We start from the raw sequence: 20,734 nt of genomic DNA, 5'->3' as shown, positions 1-20,734 counted from the left end.
TAGGGACAGTGGGAGACTGTGAGCCTGTGAGAGGCCAAAGGATAGACTGAGAGACGTCGAGCAGGATGGGGCTCGACTGGGCTTGACTGGGGTGGGTGGTAGAGGGAGGTGTGAGTGGAGTTGGGCTTGAGATTAACCCTCCGGGAGCATCCATCATGAAAAAGTACTATCGTACACTGTTGAGAGAGACACAAATAACACTGTCTGTTGGTTGGGTATCATCGGGGTGCTGTACAGTGTCACTTGATTAACCTTTGGTATCTTTTGATAGTCAAAAAGACCATCCCTTGTCTCTCATCTCCGCTAATAATGGTGTCCGCCAAGCTCATCTTAACCACCCTGTCTTATGGCTGGTTTAGGTCCGCCCATGGCTTGGTGCGGCGCCTAAGAACCCCTGTCCTGGCTCTGCACATGTACCTACATTCATTACACTTTTTGTCGGTTGGAAGTATTCCTATGCAAGAAGTCGGATCATCAGAACATAAAAAGCAATTATTTTGATTGATTACATGCAGTCTCGATAAATTGCAATTACTGCAATCATTATAAGCTGCATATCTCTAGCTTTCATAGTGGTACTGGAAAGTTTCGGTCAATCAGAAAGCCACTTGGTCGGGCTGCCATCACCAGATGCTGGTAGCACTGATGCCCACCTTAGTACACCAACAAGGGATGGGTATGTATCCGTTCTGCTCTAATACATACCATCCATGCCCGCGATCTTTCAGCAGAGCGCTGAGGAGAGGGTCTCTCCTTTTAACATGATGCCCATATCTGCAGAAGAGGGGAGTTTAATTTCGGGTCTGTAACGATAAACAAACGAGAGTTGAGTTGCCAGTCATCACTCAGTCAGTCAGTCAGTCGTTCTGGTTTTCTCTCTTGTTGCCAAGGGCCCAAGCTCTCACCCCAGCTTTTTCAAGCTTCTTCCTTGGTCTTGGATTTGAGGCTGCCACCATGTCACTCACATCCGTGTGCTACTGCTACATGACCACTGACGTACGGGATGAGATGCACGCTCTTTCGATGTTTCCTCATGTCATGCAACCTGAATGTAGGTATTTGTTAACAGGTACGGTACCTAGCTATATTCTCTGTCGTATCTTGTTGTCATGATGAATACCCTGGTTGCCAGGTTTGAACTATGTATGTACTGGATGTCGTTGAGTTTGACAAGAGATACTACTCCTTGGCCCATGCTCCTCCATCCTCCATTGATTCAGCAGATGCAGGTAGCAGGTATGTAGCTTTACCTGAGTCGCCAGTCCCTTAGCTTCCAAACCTTCCATACGAGTTCCTTCACGTGCATTGTCGACAACATTTTCCTCCGTACCAATCATCAGATTTACTCTCAAATCCCTTGTTGGGGTCATTCATTTCACCAGCTCCAGCTCCAGTTCCAGTCCCAATTCAAATTCCATCTTCTCTTTCAATACTGAGACACGGAAAGAGCCCTTATCCCTGTCGGACCGGGACCACTACCCTTGCTCTAATAGCATGATTGGCCCCGTTGGCGCCCGGATCAGTGATGTCTCCATGCATCGTGGGACCTTCAGACTCGACCACTTAAGAGACCTGCATACCCGCTGTCGCTGCGGTCCGGTTAGAGAGACCTTGCAGTTGGTGTTTCTGTTTGACCTAGGATATCATCATCATATCGATCTCGTTTGCCGTAATAAATTAATTATTCACTCTTAGAGAGCTATCAGCTTACCCTTCTTGAGCATGTATCTATAGCAATCACACCGTCACCTTGTTCTCCAGGTGAGGCCGACTCTCTTAACAAGTGAGTCTAGGGAGAAGTGTCATCGGTTGACTCCAAAGCCTGTAAGAACTCCAAATGGTGAGCTGACCCCTTTGATTAGCGTGTCGATGCTGAGTCGTGTCATTTTTTAATACTTTGCTACCCAATAACGTCTTTCATTATGGATGCGTGAAACTGCAGACAAATATTCGATTTTTGTTCTTAAATTAGGCTTCTAACAGCAGATACATGATGGTTCCACCATCTCTTCCCGATTTACGATTCTCGTACACAATCTCGTATACAATCTCGGACAGTGGTGACACATGTTGCTCTGTAAATATCCTCCACAGTAATCATTGCACTGGTAATCAGTGGAAGCCATCACAATATGAACGTCTAGTAGAGGTGAATTGGGAAGATGAAGAAATAATAAACTAAACTTACGACAATATAAAATGCACCTGATCAAGAGATGCGAGTCAATATCAAGATTTGTTGATAGATTCATCATCATATACAGGGTAGGTGATATCCACTTACAACCTCAACCGAACCAATGATATGCTGACTCCATCAATTAACCATAGCCAACTGCCTTCCCCATTTCCCCAGCTTTTCTTTAATCATGTGATTGGACACATTGTCGTCATTCCCGCTCGCCGCATCCGTCGGCTGCAGCTTAGGTGAGGTGAATTAAGGAAAGTCGCAACAGAAGGCAGGCGCAGGCCGATCCCATGTGCCACTTGCCTCGGGTACCCGTATTTCACATGCTCATGACCATCTCGACAAAGGACAACCTCAACCACATTTTGTCTTAGAAGGATCTAGACTACCTAACTACCACACATTTTCCATATTACCAACTTCACATCATACATACCACACTTTGCTAATGGACAAGTAAAGCAAGCGTCCTGAGCCTCTCCAGAGACTCGGTCGTTATTGTTGTTGTGGGGAAGCTACTCCAAATACCATAGTACTGTATACAACATTCAGCGTCATCACAAAGCCTGCGCCCGATACTATGGCTGGACAATCAACGCTCCGGCATACTGCTGCCGAGGAGCAGTTAGCCGCCTTTCTCGACAAATGGACCGGCAAGATCAAGACAAGATTGCGCGGGACAACTCGCACAACCCGTCTACTCGCGACGTTGGCCCTTGCTATCTCAATCATCCTTGGTGGAGTTGGAGGGCGTCGATGGTGGAAGAACCGACGACATGAGCGAGAGCAAGGTCGAAAACTCGTGCGCACAAACTCATGGCTTCACAACAAGGACGGATCGCGAACCATCTATGTCCCATATAAAGACAGCACATCGAAAGTGGTAATCAACACCACCAAGCCTCTCACTTTCGATGCGCATCGCCGCTTATTTCTAAACCCTCCCCGTGTATCTGGCCTGCGGGAGGGCACTGTACCGGCAGCGCAAACAAAGCCCGGTCTTAATATTGCTTTTCTGAATCAGTTCCTGAGCTTGATGAGCATCATGATCCCACGGTGGTCCAGCAAAGAAGCCGGCTTACTGGTTAGTCACGGTGCATTCCTGATGCTGAGAACATACCTTTCATTGGTTGTTGCTCGCCTAGATGGTGAGATTGTACGCGATTTAGTTGCTGGCAACGGGAGAGCGTTCTTATGGGGCATACTCAAGGTAAGTGATCGACTTATAACAACATATGAGTATTAGAGACTTACACATCCTAGTGGTGCGGAATTGGAGGCTTTGCCTCATACACAAACGCCACGATCAAGTTCCTTGAATCAAAGGTCTCCATCGCCTTCCGGACGCGACTGACGCGATATATCCATGACCTCTACCTCAACGACAATCTTAACTATTACAAGCTTTCCAATCTGGATGGAGGTGTCGGTCAAAGTGCCGACCAGTTTATCACCCAAGATCTGACGCTATTCTGTGCTGCGGCAGCCAACATCTATTCATCACTCGGCAAACCTTTTGTCGACTTGTGTGTATTCAACTACCAGCTTTACAGGTCCTTGGGTCCTCTCGCCATCACTGGTCTTATGAGCAATTATTTCCTGACTGCTAGCATTCTGCGACGGCTTTCACCACCGTTTGGAAAACTAAAGGCTGTCGAGGGTCGAAAAGAGGGTGATTTCCGAAGTTTGCATGCCCGTCTGATTGCCAACGCTGAGGAAGTCGCATTTTATGGTGGCGCTGAGACTGAAAAGACCTTTTTGAACCGCGAGTTTAAGTCGCTAAAGACTTGGATGGAAGGCATTTACATGCTCAAGATCCGTTACAATATTCTGGAAGATTTCATCCTCAAATACAGTTGGAGTGCTTATGGCTACTTGCTGGCATCGCTACCTGTCTTCCTGCCGGCGTGGGGTGGTGTCGGAGGCCGGGCTGAGATGATTGAGAATGCTGTACGGGGAGGACGAGAACGTAACCGCATGAAGGAGTTTATCACAAACAAGAGACTTATGCTTTCACTCGCAGATGCAGGTGGCCGTATGATGTACTCGATCAAAGATTTGTCAGAACTGGCAGGATATACCAGCCGCGTCTACACCCTCATCTCGACCCTACACCGGGTAAACGCCGATGCTTACCAGGTTCGAGCTGGACAGAGCGAACTATATTCTCTGTCCGATGTTTCAGGAACTATTCAGAAGGGATTTGACGGCGTTCGATTCGAGCATGTGCCAGTTGTCGCACCTGGTCTGTGGCCACAGGGAGGAGAGGAGTTGCTTGAGTCATTATCTATCATTGTGCGAAGGGGTGAACATCTACTTGTAAGTCTATCTGCATCGCGACCCGTATGTGTTCTGACAGCATCCAGATTTCTGGACCAAATGGAGTGGGTAAAACCGCAATTTCAAGAATCCTCGCTGGCTTGTGGCCGGTCTACCGAGGATTGGTCAGTCGCCCGAAGGATATCGGCCAAGATGGCGTCATGTTCCTTCCTCAGCGACCGTACTTGAGCCCAGGAACCCTACGTGACCAAGTCATCTACCCTGATGGCCATGTTGATATGAAGGAGAAGCGCAAATCCGAAGATGATCTTATTAAAGTTCTTGAAGCTGCGCGACTGGGGTACCTACCTGACCGAGAGGGTGGATGGGATACCCGAAAAGAGTGGAAGGATATTCTTAGTGGAGGCGAGAAGCAGCGCATGGGCTTCGCTCGCCTACTCTACCACGAGCCTCAGTATGCTATCGTGGATGAAGGTACAAGCGCCGTGTCGAGTGATGTCGAGGGATTGCTGTACGAGACGTGCAAGGAGAGGGGCATCAGTAAGTCTCAGCTCTGTTTATGGTTATGATAACATTCAACTAATACACACAGCACTTATTACTATCTCAACTCGAGCATCTCTCAAGAAGTACCACGAATATAACTTGGTCCTTGGTATGGGTGACCGAGGAGATGAATGGGAATTTGAGCGAATTGGCACCGAGCGTGAGAAGATGCAGGTCGAGAAAGAGTTGCAGGAACTACGCGAGCGACTGGCGCAAGTCGAAGAGTGGAAGAAACGCCGAGACGAGATTGAGACAGAGTTATCGGCGGTTTGGACTGACAAGGGTGAGGTTTTGGAGGCTCCTACATATGCTGAGAAGGCAGCAGAGGTGCAGGAGTAGATGAAGGGTGGTTGATACGGTGTGACGTGGAAGAGAAATACCCAAACTGCAGCTGATGAGAGTTTTGTTCAGCATGGAGTAAACCAGTAACAGTTGTTGTATACTTGAGAGCATCAGGGATCTACACAGACGATCTATCACAGTAAGAGAGGAATATTGGTAGAAGGGTAAAGTAAAGAGAGGGATAGAATCCAAGGGTTCAATAAGACGATAGTTGCATATACATAACATTCTAAAGTCACAATATCGACCGACCCTGACTACAAAGGAATTCCAGATCCAATATGCAGATCCCCCTCAAGCTTTACCTCTTTCCCTTGGCCCAACCAATATTTCGCAAGCCAAGCTTCGCAGCTCAACGCCACATTTTCAGGCACATCCCCAATCACGAGGTCACTGTTAGCGGGAGGCTAAAGTAAAACAACGCCCCCCCTTCGGATAACCATGATCCCGCGCGGGCGGGTCTTGAATTGTTAATTGCATTTCTGAACGGCTTTTTAGTTGCCTTTTATCTAGTAGTTATAACGGTCGGAGGGGGGGGAGGCGAAAAAAAATACAGGGTAAAGGGCAGATCAAAAGCTGAAATCGATAGTTTGTTCCGAAGGAGGAGGAGGGATGATTTAAAGCGATAACATCATTGATTATGTCTGTTTGTTAGTTATCTTTTATTTTTACGAATTGAAAACTGGACGAATTTCCTCTTGATTGAGAGACAACTAAATGCATCGTATTCCCACCATCGACAGAATATACGCCTGAACTGCAAGATTGTTGCACCAGGCTGAGCTGAATATATCAAGGTTGCCTCTATCCCGGTCCGAGGACGCATACTCACAGCCTGACTATTGAGTCTTTTATCTCTCGATTATACTGTCTTCTTCCTTTGATTGATCTTTGTCTATGGTCTACTATTGAGTTAGTCAAGATCTCTATCAGCATCATCGACTTGACGGCAACGACACTTGACCGAACCACCTATTCAGAATTACTATCACATAAGTGAATCTTCCCAAGATGATCAGAGGTCACACCCACAGAGCATCATCTTTCACCTCCATCTCCCGTCCCCATCTTCCCTCCATTGACGAAAATGAAATCGCTTCTACACCCTCACCTCCCAGCCCTGCCACTCCTCCAGCTCCCCTACGCATCCCCAGGAAATCTCCCCGTCGCGCTATTCGCAATCATGGAATCCCGCCGCCAGCCTATCTCCCACCGGCAAGATCCTACCGCGCTCCACCCCCGGCGCATTACTCTCCGCCGAGCTATAGCTATGGCTACCACGAGACCAAGGGCAAGTTCATAGAGCCCGACATGACAGACAGTGGCAGTTTTAGGGAGCGGAGGTTTTGCGGCGTGGATAAGAGGAGGGGATGTTGCTTGTTGGCCATTTTCATGGTGGGTGCTGCCATTGTTGCGATTGCTTTGGGTGTTGGATTATCGATAGGTTTGGATAATGCGTAAGTTATAGTCGAGATGTATGAGATGGATGGAGACTGACACACGGACAACAGCAGCAAGGATATACCACAGCAATCCTCAACTCCAGAACCAACAGCTAAATTCCCAGCTGGATCTTATGCCTTCAGAGCAGATCTCCAAACCACATCTACAGATTGTACCTCCAACCCATCAACATGGCGTTGCTATCCTTATACCCAAGGTTCTTCGGCGACATTCTTTTGGATAATCACGTCCAACGACGACGATAGCTCGTACAACATCTCTTCCACCGCGAACCCCTTTGCCCCGTCTTTCTCAAACCTGACTCTCAAGCGTCTAGACGAGAACACATCGCAAGAACGATTACAGTTCTCCTTCTCAATGACCAAGACAGTCGTCCCAGACGACATGCTCTCGTCGAGTAACGTTGCTGCCAAGTGTACGTTCGACGACACGCTCTTTGAAGCTACACTTTGGACGCAAAGAAATAGTGACGATGTTGATGGGTCTGATGGTGACAATTTTGCCGAATGGCCAGGCAATGTCGAGATTGTTCAGCGTAAGATGTTCAGAGGTGGATCGCCCGAGTGTGTGGATAGCCAGGGAGGTATCGTGGGTGATATAAAATCCAGTAACGGCACCTGTGAGTGTCGCTATGCTAACTAATTATTTATGCGTGGAAATTGGAATGTAACTGTATTCAGGGCAAGGAAAACAGGAGAAGGAGAGGAGTCAGTGATACCCAGGAACAAAACTTTCTATAATATATTGCTTAAAATATCAATAACATGTAGCAAAAAAACACTATTCAACGGCAACACAAATGAACAAAAACTACAACTCCCGTGGAAACACACTTTGCACCATCCTTCAAAATACAACTATAAACCAAGCATAACAACCGGTTTTGATAAACCATAGACCTCTAAAACTTGCCCTCACTTCAGATAAGCATAAATAGGAACAGCACCAATGTCGAGCCGTGCCTCGACCTCTGTTACTCGGGACATGAGGTTTTGAATAGTCGCAGGCATATGCGAAGTAACCCCTCGGACAAGTGCATAAAGAGCCTCGGACTTCTTTGCACCTGGTCTGCGAACCATCTTTTGAATCTTTGGTGAGAGGAGGTTCTTGTGAACTTTGAACTTTTTGGAGGGTTTCAGAGGATCCTCGAACCTGATACGCCTGGCAGGGTGCTGAGTAGCGCGCCTGATGCTCATTATAGACTTGCCAGAAGGGCCTCCAGGCTGGGCATTGTTTTGAACTTGTGCAGAAGGGACAATCGGTACAGCGAAGTTGCCAGGATCGACACTAAATCGGTAAGCCGCCTCCTCGCGCTCAATATCCATGGCTTCGCCTGACTCAATGGCAGCTGAGGGACGTTTCTTTGATTGTACCTGGATATTTACTGGTCTCTTGTTTTTGTTGCGTGTCGTAGCAACCTTCGCAGGAACGTGAGGGTTAGCCGGGCGCTCTGGTTGTTGCGGCCGCGTGGGAGGTACCTGCCGAGGGTTGGCGCCTCCTTGGGTTCTTTGCACAGGACCTTGAAGTTGGAGCTGGTTCGGAGCCCTCCACCCAACAGCAGGTTGAGCGGGCTGAATGACAGCAGGAGGTTGATTCCTTGGACGTGGCTGCCCGACAGAATACAATGCTAGAACTCCCATCTGATCTATCACGCCCTGTTGAGTGGCATTGAAGTTTGCGTTTGGTGCCTTTGGCTCGTGATGCGCTACCGGCCGAGGACCTCGAACGTCTTTCCACCATTCAACAAGCTCCGTGGGATCATGGTGCCCCGAGTCCTTCCATTTATTGATGGCTCTCAGTATAGCCAGTGGGCTGGGTCTATCGCCAGGGTTCTCGTAGAGACACATGCAGATGAGATCGCGTAGCTCTGGGTCGACCCAAGCATACTGTTGTTCCTGCAACGTCCAGCCATATGTTTGTGGTCCCTCCGAACCATCAGCCTTCTTATGAGGTGCAGGCCTGAAGGGATACCTCATAATCTGCCGGGTAATCATGGACTCCATCTGCAAGCATTTAGATAAATGTGGTACTTCGAAGAGAAGAGATTAAAACTCACCACTCTGGCAATGAGAAAGACATTGGTCCATGTTCCAAAGCGCCCAGCACACTTGGTCCCCTTCTCAAAATTATCACCACAAAATTGTCTCCGAGCATCTTTTGGCGGCAATCGGATAGGAAGGTCGTCCCATTCTTTGCTTATTTGTTCCTAGCGATGCCCTGTTAGTAATGCCGGGAACCCCAAGATGTAATGCACATACCGGCGTCACAGCGTGGTCCTTAGGATAATGCCGTAGGTCCCAAATCTTGGCTTCGTTTGTTGTTCTCCATTGAGCGCGCATACACTCACTAAACGCCCCCAAATCATGCAACTGAGTCCTAGTCAGTATATTGGCGTCAATAACAGGAGTCAAGCAGGGTTACCTTGAAAACAGGCTGGTATTCATGAGACGGATCTTCACCCATGAGTACTGAGTTCGTGAAAGTTAGAATAAAACCAGAGAAATGGATTGGAATACTTACCGTTTAGTGCTTCCAGATCCAGATGGATATCATGGGTCGAATACCATGCAGTCTCGGCATGGTCCAAAAGATCCTCCACCTTATCCAGTTCTTGGGCTCTTCTGTACTCCTGTTCAAACGTACTACCCGTTTCAAAAGTCGGTGTATATGAAACAGTGGCAAGTCCCAGGGCATCTAAACATACAAGTCAGCCAGGAGGAGACGATGAATTCGACAAGACAGCTTACAACACTCCATTATCCCCCAAAGAACTTGATTCGGGAACTCCTTTTTCCCCGGAACAATGGCCTGCATGTACTTCCATACGTCGCGATAGGGAGCATACTCAAAGACAGCGCATCCCATGCGTTCGGCATCCCAGATATCTCCTCTTCTGAACCGTGGGCGGCACGATGGGTCCTTTTTCAACATCTCTTCCTGTATGGCTAGAGCTTCCTGGCGTAGATTGACAACCTGAGTTGTGTGTTCCGCATGGTTGTATCGCAGGTGGAATTCAACTTCCTTTTCGGGTTCGAATGAGGGCCCCAGAGCCTTCTTGATGACCACTTTCCTGGTCGAGCCATCGTCAAAGCCGATATCCCACAATGAAACATATCCTTGCCCTCCCTTGGCAAGTACTTTGACGAATTTGAACTTTAGACCGTACCAAATTCTTGACTCAATGTCTTTTCGAGCATCTGATGTTAGGTCGCCGTTTGGATCCGGGTCACGGACGGGCCTGGGAACAAGCGGATAAGCTTCGATTTGGAGTTCGTCGATTTCTTGATTGGCAAGTGCAAAAAAGTTCCACGATCTGCTGGAAAGGCGCTTGCAATTAAAAAGGGTAACGCTGGTATCTCCGCGGAGAAGAGCTGACTTGACAGCGAACATGTTTCGCTCATGAAGACGGACCCATTGGTTCCTCTGGGCTTGGGACACTGGTATTGTTGCCGACTCGGGCTGCTGTACAGCATGGATTTGAATATCACGACCTTTCATGTTAGGCGATTTGTGTCGAGTTATTGTTGTCGAAAATAGAGATCTAGAGGGAACATGCGATATTGGAGGTGGACGGTTGGACGGTAATAAGCTTGTCAGGCAGAACAAAGACGCAAGACACAACTGTCTAGGCCTTGCTCAACTCGCGAGTCCTCACATAAGTCATACTGGGAAAATAGGAGAATATTGTCTTCTAGGGTAGTGTTCGATGGCGGCATTGTGAGAGGATCGATCTGGATTTGGACCGTCTAGGACAAAGAGGGGAGGCGATTCGTGGTGGTGCTTTTTGAGGTTCTTTGTCTGGCAACCTGGTGATGTCTTTGACGTCCATGGTGGTCTATTTCGGTCTCTTGGTGCCATGGTCGTTAGGATGACTGTGTGACAGCTTGAAAGGTTCTTTGAAAGTTGAAAGTTTCGTTGTCATGATTAGATCGAATGAGTGTATTGGTGGTGAGTTAATCATGGTACTAAGAATACTGAATAGTCTTGGATGCGTCTTCTTTGTCGCATTAAAATCGAAGCTGGATGATGGACACTCGTCGATCAACAATGAATTAGACGCCATCGAGACGATTTCATATCGACCATGTCATGTCAGTTCTTCTTTTTTCCTTTCTTCATCATGGGACCCAACTTGATGGACCAGGGGCCAGGGTGTGTTTGCAGAGTATGTAATCTTTTTGGTGGAGCTTTTCTCCATGAGATTTTACCCGTTTCTGTGGAACGAGGGACAGGCTAATGGGCGACTAACTTTGGCCAAGGCGAGGAAGGCGTGGGGCACAAGTCTTTAGGCTAAATTGCTGTCTTTTACCGACGGGAAGGACCCTCAGAGAGGCTCATTTTCTTATCCATCATGACTTGAAGAACCAACATTTGTTTGTATTCATCCGCATAAAATCCACAACGTCAAGAGTTTCATGGACTAACTACCTAGGATAAGGAATCCAGAATTACGCCGAGCCGGGGCAATTTACCACGTCACTGGAAGATTGCAATGATCATTTGATTCAACTTCAGTGTATCAGTACCTACTAACCTAGGCATGTATTCAGGCAACTCATGTATGTATATGCATCAACTATAAAAGTATCCGCGCGAGTAAAACTGACTTGACAAGCATCAAAGCTGTCAATCTTTGCTTCTAGTCGCGGCACTGCAGCTCAAATAAACGCACGAATGAGTAAAGAGGTCATTCGCAGCCAGCTCTGAGACAAGGAAGGGGGACCTGCATCGTCATGAAACAATATAGTAGGTACCTACCTACCTACTGACTTGCGAGGGGATGTACCCTTCTTTTTTTCTGCTTCTTGTCACTTGCTTCATCACCTCTTACATACATACATGTTGAACTGGGGTCAGTCTTGGTGCGTGGCTTGGTTTTGCGGGGTGATATACCCTGGACAAGATTGGTTCCTCGGACGAGCAATGAGTTATTATTAATATTATTACTCGCGGATCCTCGGCCAACTTGATCAATTGTTTGTCTGCTGTAATAAACATCCATAGCTTAATCCGGCTGTTGACCATGATGGCGCTACTGTAAATCTTAGTTGAGCCGCCCTGTTCACAACACTTTATCCAGCTCAACGCCAACGATAAGCAATCAAATTCTATTTAACCATGAGAATTCTCCATATCTTGCCAGTACAAAATACATGCCCAGAGAAATGAATTCTGTAGACACAACAAGAGTGACAAGATCCTGGGACTATGCCCACCACCCGCCGGATGAATTCCCTAATGCCCCACCAAAGGCGGCATTATCTTTCAAGGCAGAAAGAAGCCAGACGGACAATTCCTCGCCTCGCATGATGGAGCTTGGAGATTTGCCGCCGTTAGTTATACCCAGTGCATTGCCTACACACCTCTTTCACACCCCGGATGGTACTATGCATGGAGAGAAGTCAGTCCCATGATATACCACACAGTAACCATGATGCAGAGTGACATTCTATGACCGGCGAGGCAAGAAGGAGATCAAAACTAATGCAGTTTCGCATCCTCGGATTTTAAAAGGAGTGTCTTTATCAATTTAATCCCTACTATAAGCTACTACTTTTGTTGTCATGCTGCAGCCATGAGGACTTGTATCATACACTCTAGAACAGCAGACAGACAACATACGTTTCCCTCTCTACCAACATAAATACTCCTCTCCCCTCCTCTGTGTTGCCATTCCTACTTCCTTTCTTTCCCCATTCTTCTATTGTATCACCAATCTCTTCTTTCATACACAACCTCATCAAACACCGTGGCAATGGTCAACGTTCCAAACATCAAGCTTAACAGCGGCTTCGACATGCCCCAGATTGGCTTCGGCCTCTGGAAGGTCGATGACAACTGCGCCGAGGTTGTCTACAACGCTATCAAGGCTGGTTACCGTCTGCTCGATGGTGCTTGCGGTATGTCTTTCCCCTATTGAGCATAATCACAATCACAATCAACACTACCCGTCTGGTCACCTCACGGATCGATCTGTCTCTTACAAAACAATCTGTCTGCCCCTCCTCTCCAGCTCAACCCCTGCTCATTGCCCCTCAATTCACCTGCCAATTGCCCGAGAAAACAGCCACAATACCCCTGCAAAACTACCCCTCCACCACACGGGGAGCTGCTTTACAATGTGGGGTGGGAGCTTCATGAAGCTCTCTTTTACCCGGACAAGCCAACTTGGCCAAGCCAAGACCATCCAGAATCTGACTGACACGATTTCGCAACAGACTACGGCAATGAGAAGGCTTGTGGTGAGGGTGTCGCCCGCGCCATCAAAGAGGGCATCGTGAAGCGAGAGGACCTCTTCATCGTCTCCAAGCTCTGGCAGACTTACCACGACAAGGAGAACGTCGAGCCTATCACCCGCCGCCAGCTCGCCGACTGGCAGATCGACTACTTTGATCTTTTCCTCATCCACTTCCCCGTCGCCCTCGAGTACGTCGACCCCGAGGTCCGCTACCCCCCTGGCTGGCACTACGATGATGCCGGCACTGAGATCCGCTGGAGCAAGGCCACCAACCAGGAGACCTGGGAGGGCATGGAGAACCTCGTTGAGAAGGGTCTCGCCAAGTCCATTGGTATCTCCAACTTCCAGGCTCAGGCCATCTACGACTTGCTCAAGTACGCCAAGATCCGCCCTGCTACCCTCCAGGTTGAGCTTCACCCCTACCACCAGCAGGCTGAACTTGTCAGTCTCGCCAAGGCTGAGGGTATTGCTCTGACTGCCTACTCTTCTTTCGGCCCTACCGGCTTCATTGAGCTCGACATGGACATTGCCAAGTCTGCCTCTCCTCTCATGCAGCACGAGGTTTTCACCAGCCTCGGCAGCAAGTACAACAAGACTTCCGCCCAGGTCCTTCTCCGATGGGCTACTCAGCAGGGTCTTGCTGTCATCCCCAAGAGCACCACTCCCAAGTACATGGAGCAGAACTTTGACTGCTTCGACTGGAGCATTGATGAGGAGGACATGAAGCGCATCTCCAAGATGAACCTCAACCTCAAGTTCAACAAGCCCACCAACGTAAGTTCTCACTTTGCTTCTAAAAACATCCAAGTGCCAATGCTGACTCTTCTTGCAGTATTTCCCCAGTGACAAGCTCTGGATCTTTGGTTAAACAATGATATGACATTTGATGAGTAAAAAGAAAGAAGCATAGGAACATGGCTATTTTTTGGGATATCAGGCGTTAAATGACGATGGGCTGCATTTTGTAGAACCGCTCTCATAGATTACAAAAGACAGTTAACCCTTCCACACAATGCTGTATAAGATGTGCGTCGTTTTGACCAATGTCTTCATTTGTGACATCGAGACATAGAGTTAGCAGTGAAAGCTGTCATGTGATACTCAATGCTCAACGTCTCGATGACAAAATCTGTCTGGCAAGTGAATCAAGTAAATCAGGTCAACTGGCTTCGATCGAATCATGTATTTCTATGCTCCGTTGATACCGTCTTCGAGTATAGATAGACAAAACTCCTTCCTTAAACGCCTTGCTTTCTATGTTGATGCCTTCCGAAATCGAATTCTTATGTTCTCACAAAAGCTACAAGACAAATTAGCCAAACCACGCTTTGGTGCGCTCTCCAGGAGTGAACTTACTGGCATCAATCTGTTTGACTTGTGGTAATGTTAACCGGATCCTGTTCCTATATGCCACCGGCTCTTGCAGTTGCAACGGATTCCCCTCAAAGTATACTGTTGTCAAGCTCTTCTTGTCGGCGAGATACTTGGCCACCTCCTTGTAGTCGCCGATGAGGTTGTAGCTGGCCCACAACTCCTCCAGCTCCGAAAGCAACTCGAGACCCTTGATACTGGTGATCTTGTTATTCGAAATGTCCAGCACATGCAGTTTGGGGTTGTGCTCTAGACCCTCCAGCGACTCCAGCATATTGTGTGAGATGTAAAGCTCCTCAAGTGTGGGAACATCCTTGAGTGGTGATAGATCGCTTATACGGTTGGACTGGATACTGAGGAGGCGCAGATTAGGCATACCACCGAGACCAGTGAGGTCAGTGATTTTGTTCTTTGCTAGCCAGAGCTCCTCGATCGCCTTCAGAGAATCAAGATTTTTGATTTCGCGAATACGGTTTGATCCGAGCTCAAGAGACGTCAACTTGTCGAGTCCCTCGAGCCCCTCGATTTTACTGATCTTGTTGGCGACAAGGTATAATTCCTTGAGTTTCGTCAAATGGTTGATATGCTTGACATGCTTGATCTTGTTGAAACTCAAGTCGAGACTCGTAAGGTTTGTCAGCTCGTCCAAGCCGCGGATGTGAGAGATGAGATTATCGTAAAGGTCAAGGTCTTCGAGGGTTTCGGCGAGGGCAGAAAGACCGTCGATCTGCTCGATACTGTTCTGGCGGAGGCAAATTCTCGAGACATTCTTGAAGCGCTCGAGACGCAGGGAGGAAATTGAGGCGATGCGGGAGTGAGAACACATGATTTCGTCAGTCTCGGGGTCTTCATCGTCGAGAAGGTCTGCACGGGAGTATTGGTCAGTATCTCATTGCTGCCTACGAAACAATGAACATACCCTCATCAGCGTCAATCTTCTCCCCCTTCATAATATTCTCTTCGTCAGAGTACTCGGAGTCGGTCAAAGCCTCAGGGTTTGCCATGGACAGCGACTTTGGGACACGAAGCTTGCCGTCCCAGCCCTTGCTGTTCCTGAGGCCAGGGCTGGAGTCGCCATCTGCGCGCGGAGATGGCTGATCATCACCCTCGGGGATTTCGATGTGGGCATGAACGTCGTTGTCTTTTTCGGAGGCAGGCATGGTTGCGAGTTTATCTTTGGTGGGGTTTTGTCAAAACAAAAGACGAAGTGGGCGATGATGTAGGTATCAAGGTATATGTTGAAGTCGGTACTAGAGTAATGGATAGCGGGGCAGATGCAAGTTTGTAAGCGACTTTTGCGATGGGAACTTGTGGTGGGGGTTAGGCGCGACGTGAAGGAAGAAGGCTGATGGGAAAATGTGAAGAAGAGAATTGCTGATTAAAAGCTGAGAAATTAATACACGGTAAAAGACAAAGAGTATAGACCGTTTAGGTAGAGTTGGTTCCTGAGGTGGCTGAAACAAGATAATTTGGTGGGGCAGAAATGTTGATCGTTGTAACTGTATCGCTATGATATCAGCAATCACACCACGGAACACATAAGACAATTGATCAGACAATTGCTTTGATATCTCGTTGGAGGTTGAAAAATATCAATAAAAAGACTCAATTAAATCGATGAAGATTTTGAAAAAACGAAAGACCCATCTGTCTTATACCTGCATGTATTACTACCTCATAGACATGTGCTGATAAAGACATCAACCATCAAGTCTATTACCCGTCCCTCCATCATCTTCTTCGACTATCACATCCCCAATCCACACACTTGCATCCTCTTCAGATCCAGTGACAAGCGAACATGTCATAAACCCTGTACCCCTTGTGCCTAACTACAGCATCCCACGTTTCTATATCCCTTGTCAGATGTTTTTTTCTTCCGTCGTCAACCACAAATGCCATGTGATGCAATGACCTTGCGCGCTGTCGCCGTCGCATTCCCGCACTTTCGAGCTGCTTGCGTAGGAACAAGGCCGCGTATCCGCTCCAGCGCAGAGAGACTTGCATTCTTGAGGCCTTCGCCAGGCTGCATGAGACCCTTGCATGTTGCGCCTTTTCTCGTGCCGCCGCTGCTGTTCACTGGCCTATTCGTGGGATTATGGTGCTGGAAGTGTGCAATGATGGTCTTGTTCCAGAATACCATTATCTACAATCCATTTTTACCGCCCAATGCCCGCAGTATGACCATTGATGAGGTTTCCCGTGACTGTGGGCGTCTAAAGTGGAGGGAAGAGAGAATCAAGTCGCTGGATGGTACTGAGATTGCCTTGTGTGTAGCAGATGTACCTTCAGTATCTGAACCAAGTCTTGTCAAGGCCAAGACAAAGACCCCTGTTTATATCCTATACTTTCAAGGTTGGCCGTTCTCACTGATCGTATATCTCATGGTAACTTACCGAAAGCCCCAGGAAACGCATCATCACTACCGCCCCGACTGCCAGATCTTTCCTGGATAATGCGTCGAGCTCACGAGAGTGAACCGTCAATCCAGTATACTATTGCTGGCCTGAGTTACCGAGGGTTCTGGACGTCTCATGATCGGCCTTCAGAACCAGGGATAGACCTTGATTCACAGGCAGCACTGCGATGGATAGCTGGAGTACATGAGAGCAAGTCGGAGAAAAGCGACAAAACAAAGCCAACAGTGCTTCTTTGGGGGCAGAGCATTGGTTGTGGCTTTGCAACCAATCTAGCTGCCAAAGGCGAATTCCCTCACAATCTAACAATAGGTGGTCTCATACTCGAAACACCATTCACAAATGTTCGAGCTATGCTTCAAGCGTTATATCCACAGACCTGGCTCCCGTACCAATATCTTTGGCCATTTCTCCGAAACCATCTGGATACCTGGGCCAACCTCGGCATGATAGCAAAGAGGTTTCCAGACACGCCGCCCGGGATCTTCATTGTGGAAGCGGGAAAGGACGAGCTTGTGCCTGCCAATCACGGCGAAGAGCTGTTCCAGCGATGTCAACGGCTTGGGCTTCCGGTGGAGCGACAAAAGGTACGCGGGGCACTGCACAATGAAGCCATGGTGAGAGTAGCGGGCAAACAAGCACTCGCGCACTCCATCGTCACGGCTGTTACACAAGCACGGCGATATGAGGGTTGAGAAAGGGGGCAGCTTCGGATACTACAAGGAAGGAAGGAATTGACTTGAAACTGGTCAGTCAGAGGGGCGAGTAACGTCGTCTCAAATTCTTCTGGCGTGAATTCGGAACTTGTCGGTCATCTGCAAGTCGTGGATGTACAGGGATGTACAGTGTGTGTGACTGCCAAATGCCGTCACGCTCAAGGAACTGATCCCATACAACGGGCAATATCACCGTCGATACCCTCAAATCTCATCCCAGACTTGAACTAAAGGGTCACTAAAACCCAGCAGACTGTACCGAGTGTGGAGGTGTTGGGAGAGCTATGCCAGGTACCTTGCCTTGGTGCCCCTTGCTAAATCATACCCACGGACCATGGAACAAGGCTAAATGGCCCACTATCAATTAAAGAAGCATGGGGAAAAAGGAAAAAAGTTGTTTGCGGTTGAGAGTGTGCTCAGAGGCGAGAAGCCATGATGTGAAGTCGTGAGGATTAGATAGATGGCTGGAAGCTTCATCAGCCATGCATGATTGATGCATCTAGATACGAGTCTCAATTGAAACCAATTGAGTCTACTTAAACTTGCGATTCGAATGATGTAAAAAATGACGAGGCTCGGCCATTATTTCAGGGCCTTGCAGCTCCATCATTGAGCATGCGTTATCATGCAGTCCCTGAGCTTGAAGGCTTCTGCCTTGAGAGGACCCATTCAGCACGTAGAGCCCCACAGTTGCTAATTGCAGAGGCGAACCATGACACTCTTCGTCCGCTGTAATTTGTTACGTACCGTGTACAAAGGCGTCAAGGCTTCAATTAAAGAGGCATAAGTCAAACTCACTAATAAGGCCCCCTTACTTATTCAGTCCATGCTTTTGTTTCTTTTTGTCCCAGCCCCTTTTTGTGACTGGACATCCCCTGTAAAGTTCCAACGACAGACGCCTGGAGTCAATTAAAATGCGTATCCAACGATCACGTGCACGCGTGTCAATATCGCACCCCTCCCCTACGCGTAATACCCATCGGCATCGCGTCGGGCTACGACTTATCACCAAGACCAAACAAGGGCTGACTCGTCTTTATGCGAAGGATGATTAGGCATGTTCTATCAGCGGGGGTATCTCTACATCAGGCAGCCCATAGTCGCACGGGGCAAGCCTCGTAGGTTATAAAGATGCTCTCATTTCTCCCATTCCGTAGCCTTTTCCTCGTATCCTGAGACGAATCAGAAGAGTGGTCACTTTTTCAAAAATCACTATTTGAACCTGAGGTAGGTTTCAATTTTTATCCGAGGCCATCTTTTTCCGGGCGTTTTATCATCATCGTCTGCCTCATTCTTTTTATTGTTGCCTCGTTCCATCTCTGCCTGCTCTGCCACCCACCACATTATCAGCCAGCAAGTATAAAAGCAACAGACAATCCTATCATTTTAATAATACAAAATCTCGACTTTTTATTCGAAATCTTCTTTACGACCCATCAACATGTTCTCTACTTCCAGGCGACACGAGAGCTCAAGCAAGAGCTTCTCAAAAGGTCACAAGGCCAGCAAAAACAGTGCTTCATTCAGCAAGGATAGTGGTATCTCTAAGCGAAAACATGAGTCTCGCCACCAACGCCGGCCAACTATGACTTCCATGACCAGCAACAGTGGCGATACCACAATGGGAGAGTAAGTGTACCGCTATCGTCCATCTCAGTAACAATTTCTTACAAAAACCGCAGCAACATGGCTTCACCCATCGTCACTCTTGTCGTCGGTAGCGAACAACGTCTCTTTGCCGCCCATGAAGATGTTCTCTCCAACAGTCCGTTCTTTAGCCACGCTCTACGAAATGGATACATGGACCCCGCTAGCAAACGTATTTCTCTTCCCGACGAAGAGCCCGAGATCTTTAGCTCTGTTCTCGAGTTCTTGTACAAAGGTGACTACACGCCTCGTCTCGTTCACAATAAGCGTCGAAACTCTTATGAACTCGAGGCGGCAAGTGAAGAACAGCGCGCTGCTGTTGAAAGTACCGTCTACCATCGTGGTATCGACGGTGATCTTCTCAAGGACACGGTCATCTACTGCGCAGCGGAAAAATATGGCCTTGATGAGCTTAAGAAGCTGTCTCTACGAAAGCAGGGACTTCGTATGTTTCCCCCTCCTCGCATTTTCATTCTCTTACTTACAAAGATTCTCAGAATCTGGAATCCAGTGTAGTACTATCCTGGCATCAGCCAGATACGCCTACGCCAACACTCCAGACACAGACTCGAAGCTTCGAGCCCACTATCTCGCTCTCATTATTCGCTCACGCAGCACCTTTAAGAGAAGTGGAACTATGCAACTAGAGATGTATAACGGTGGCACTCAGCTCTTCTTTGATCTTTTTGTCGCCCTCTGCAACCATGTCGACGACATCTCGACTGCACAGTGAGTTTCGGCCTTGATATTGAACCTTGGTCATTAAACTAACACGCCATAGAAACACTCCTCGCTCAAACCGCCACTTCTCCTAATCCCCATTCCCTCAACACGTGGCGTTCTATCCTTTTCTTTTGTCGGACTTTAATGAAACACGATTTTCCTTCCGCTTTCCTAACGCGAGATGCTGGCTTTACAGGATTGGCCGATACCATAAAACTAAAGAGAATACCTGCGTTTGGAGTTTGGTGTTTTACTTGCTTATTCACAGAGTTTCAACGGCTTTAATCTGGCGTCAATTTTTTTTCCCTGTACGAATACCCTTCTTACTAGCCCCCAGAGGGCTCTATTTCTTGGTGCATGGGGTTTTTTATTCTTTCTTTTGGATACTTGGTCTCGCTGAAGAAGAGCAAGTTGGGTTGGTTGGTATTTTTCACGATGACTTTTGATTAAAGACACCAATATTGTCGTCTGTGATATGGATGAAAAACTGTATTATTATTCACGACGCTCTTTTGGACGAGCTATTTCGAAAAGAGCGAGCCTTCAAATAAACTTCATGCCTTCACACCACGCCTTTCCCAGTATCGTAAATTGAATGAGAACCAAAAGTTCCCGATACAAACAACAAACTTAACCCCACAAGATTTATCATGCGTGTCCAATCAAATCCTGTGGTATGTGTGACTAGGTTGCTCACAACGGAAGAGATCCCCGGCTGTGATTCACGTTAGGGGATAAGGTGCGATCTAAAACATGCGAGTGAGAGGCAGCGAACCATGCAAACTACAAGCGTGCACTACGG

The 20,734-nt window shown here is 47.8% G+C and overlaps 7 protein-coding genes across 7 annotated transcripts; 5 read left to right on the top strand and 2 right to left on the bottom strand.

The window, feature by feature from the left end:
* Positions 1–2,768: 2,768 nt before the first annotated feature.
* FPOAC1_001634 (uncharacterized protein) lies at positions 2,769–5,353 on the top strand (the record flags this gene model as incomplete). The annotated part of the gene is made up of 4 exons (XM_044846234.1): positions 2,769–3,398; positions 3,452–4,507; positions 4,555–5,008; positions 5,061–5,353. The coding sequence occupies 4 exons, from the start codon at positions 2,769–2,771 to the stop codon at positions 5,351–5,353; spliced, it is 2,433 nt and encodes an 810-aa protein (XP_044712150.1).
* A 1,014-nt stretch (positions 5,354–6,367) lies between these two features.
* On the top strand, positions 6,368–7,535 carry FPOAC1_001633 (uncharacterized protein; the record flags this gene model as incomplete). Its single annotated transcript, XM_044846233.1, has 3 exons — positions 6,368–6,813; positions 6,868–7,439; positions 7,501–7,535. The coding sequence occupies 3 exons, from the start codon at positions 6,368–6,370 to the stop codon at positions 7,533–7,535; spliced, it is 1,053 nt and encodes a 350-aa protein (XP_044712149.1).
* A 199-nt stretch (positions 7,536–7,734) lies between these two features.
* FPOAC1_001632 (uncharacterized protein) lies at positions 7,735–10,318 on the bottom strand (the record flags this gene model as incomplete). The annotated part of the gene is made up of 6 exons (XM_044846232.1): positions 7,735–8,823; positions 8,877–9,026; positions 9,079–9,189; positions 9,242–9,288; positions 9,341–9,514; positions 9,568–10,318. The coding sequence occupies 6 exons, from the start codon at positions 10,316–10,318 to the stop codon at positions 7,735–7,737; spliced, it is 2,322 nt and encodes a 773-aa protein (XP_044712148.1).
* A 2,257-nt stretch (positions 10,319–12,575) lies between these two features.
* On the top strand, positions 12,576–13,926 carry XYL1 (NAD(P)H-dependent D-xylose reductase (XR); the record flags this gene model as incomplete). The annotated part of the gene is made up of 3 exons (XM_044846231.1): positions 12,576–12,720; positions 13,039–13,832; positions 13,891–13,926. 3 exons carry the CDS (start codon positions 12,576–12,578, stop codon positions 13,924–13,926), a joined length of 975 nt encoding a protein of 324 aa, XP_044712147.1.
* Positions 13,927–14,370: 444 nt separating this feature from the next.
* On the bottom strand, positions 14,371–15,589 carry FPOAC1_001630 (uncharacterized protein; the record flags this gene model as incomplete). The annotated part of the gene is made up of 2 exons (XM_044846230.1): positions 14,371–15,293; positions 15,349–15,589. 2 exons carry the CDS (start codon positions 15,587–15,589, stop codon positions 14,371–14,373), a joined length of 1,164 nt encoding a protein of 387 aa, XP_044712146.1.
* A 750-nt stretch (positions 15,590–16,339) lies between these two features.
* On the top strand, positions 16,340–17,541 carry FPOAC1_001629 (uncharacterized protein; the record flags this gene model as incomplete). The annotated part of the gene is made up of 2 exons (XM_044846229.1): positions 16,340–16,784; positions 16,838–17,541. 2 exons carry the CDS (start codon positions 16,340–16,342, stop codon positions 17,539–17,541), a joined length of 1,149 nt encoding a protein of 382 aa, XP_044712145.1.
* A 1,462-nt stretch (positions 17,542–19,003) lies between these two features.
* Positions 19,004–20,024, top strand: FPOAC1_001628 (uncharacterized protein; the record flags this gene model as incomplete). Its single annotated transcript, XM_044846228.1, has 4 exons — positions 19,004–19,191; positions 19,245–19,654; positions 19,707–19,938; positions 19,991–20,024. 4 exons carry the CDS (start codon positions 19,004–19,006, stop codon positions 20,022–20,024), a joined length of 864 nt encoding a protein of 287 aa, XP_044712144.1.
* Positions 20,025–20,734: the final 710 nt, after the last annotated feature.

The sequence above is a fragment of the Fusarium poae genome, chromosome 1 (genome assembly GCF_019609905.1).
Source record: "Fusarium poae strain DAOMC 252244 chromosome 1, whole genome shotgun sequence".
NCBI classification, from domain to species: Eukaryota; Fungi; Ascomycota; class Sordariomycetes; order Hypocreales; family Nectriaceae; genus Fusarium; species Fusarium poae.
The sequence above is the reverse complement of the archived record's forward strand: the minus strand, read 5'-3'. Positions and strand labels throughout refer to the sequence as shown.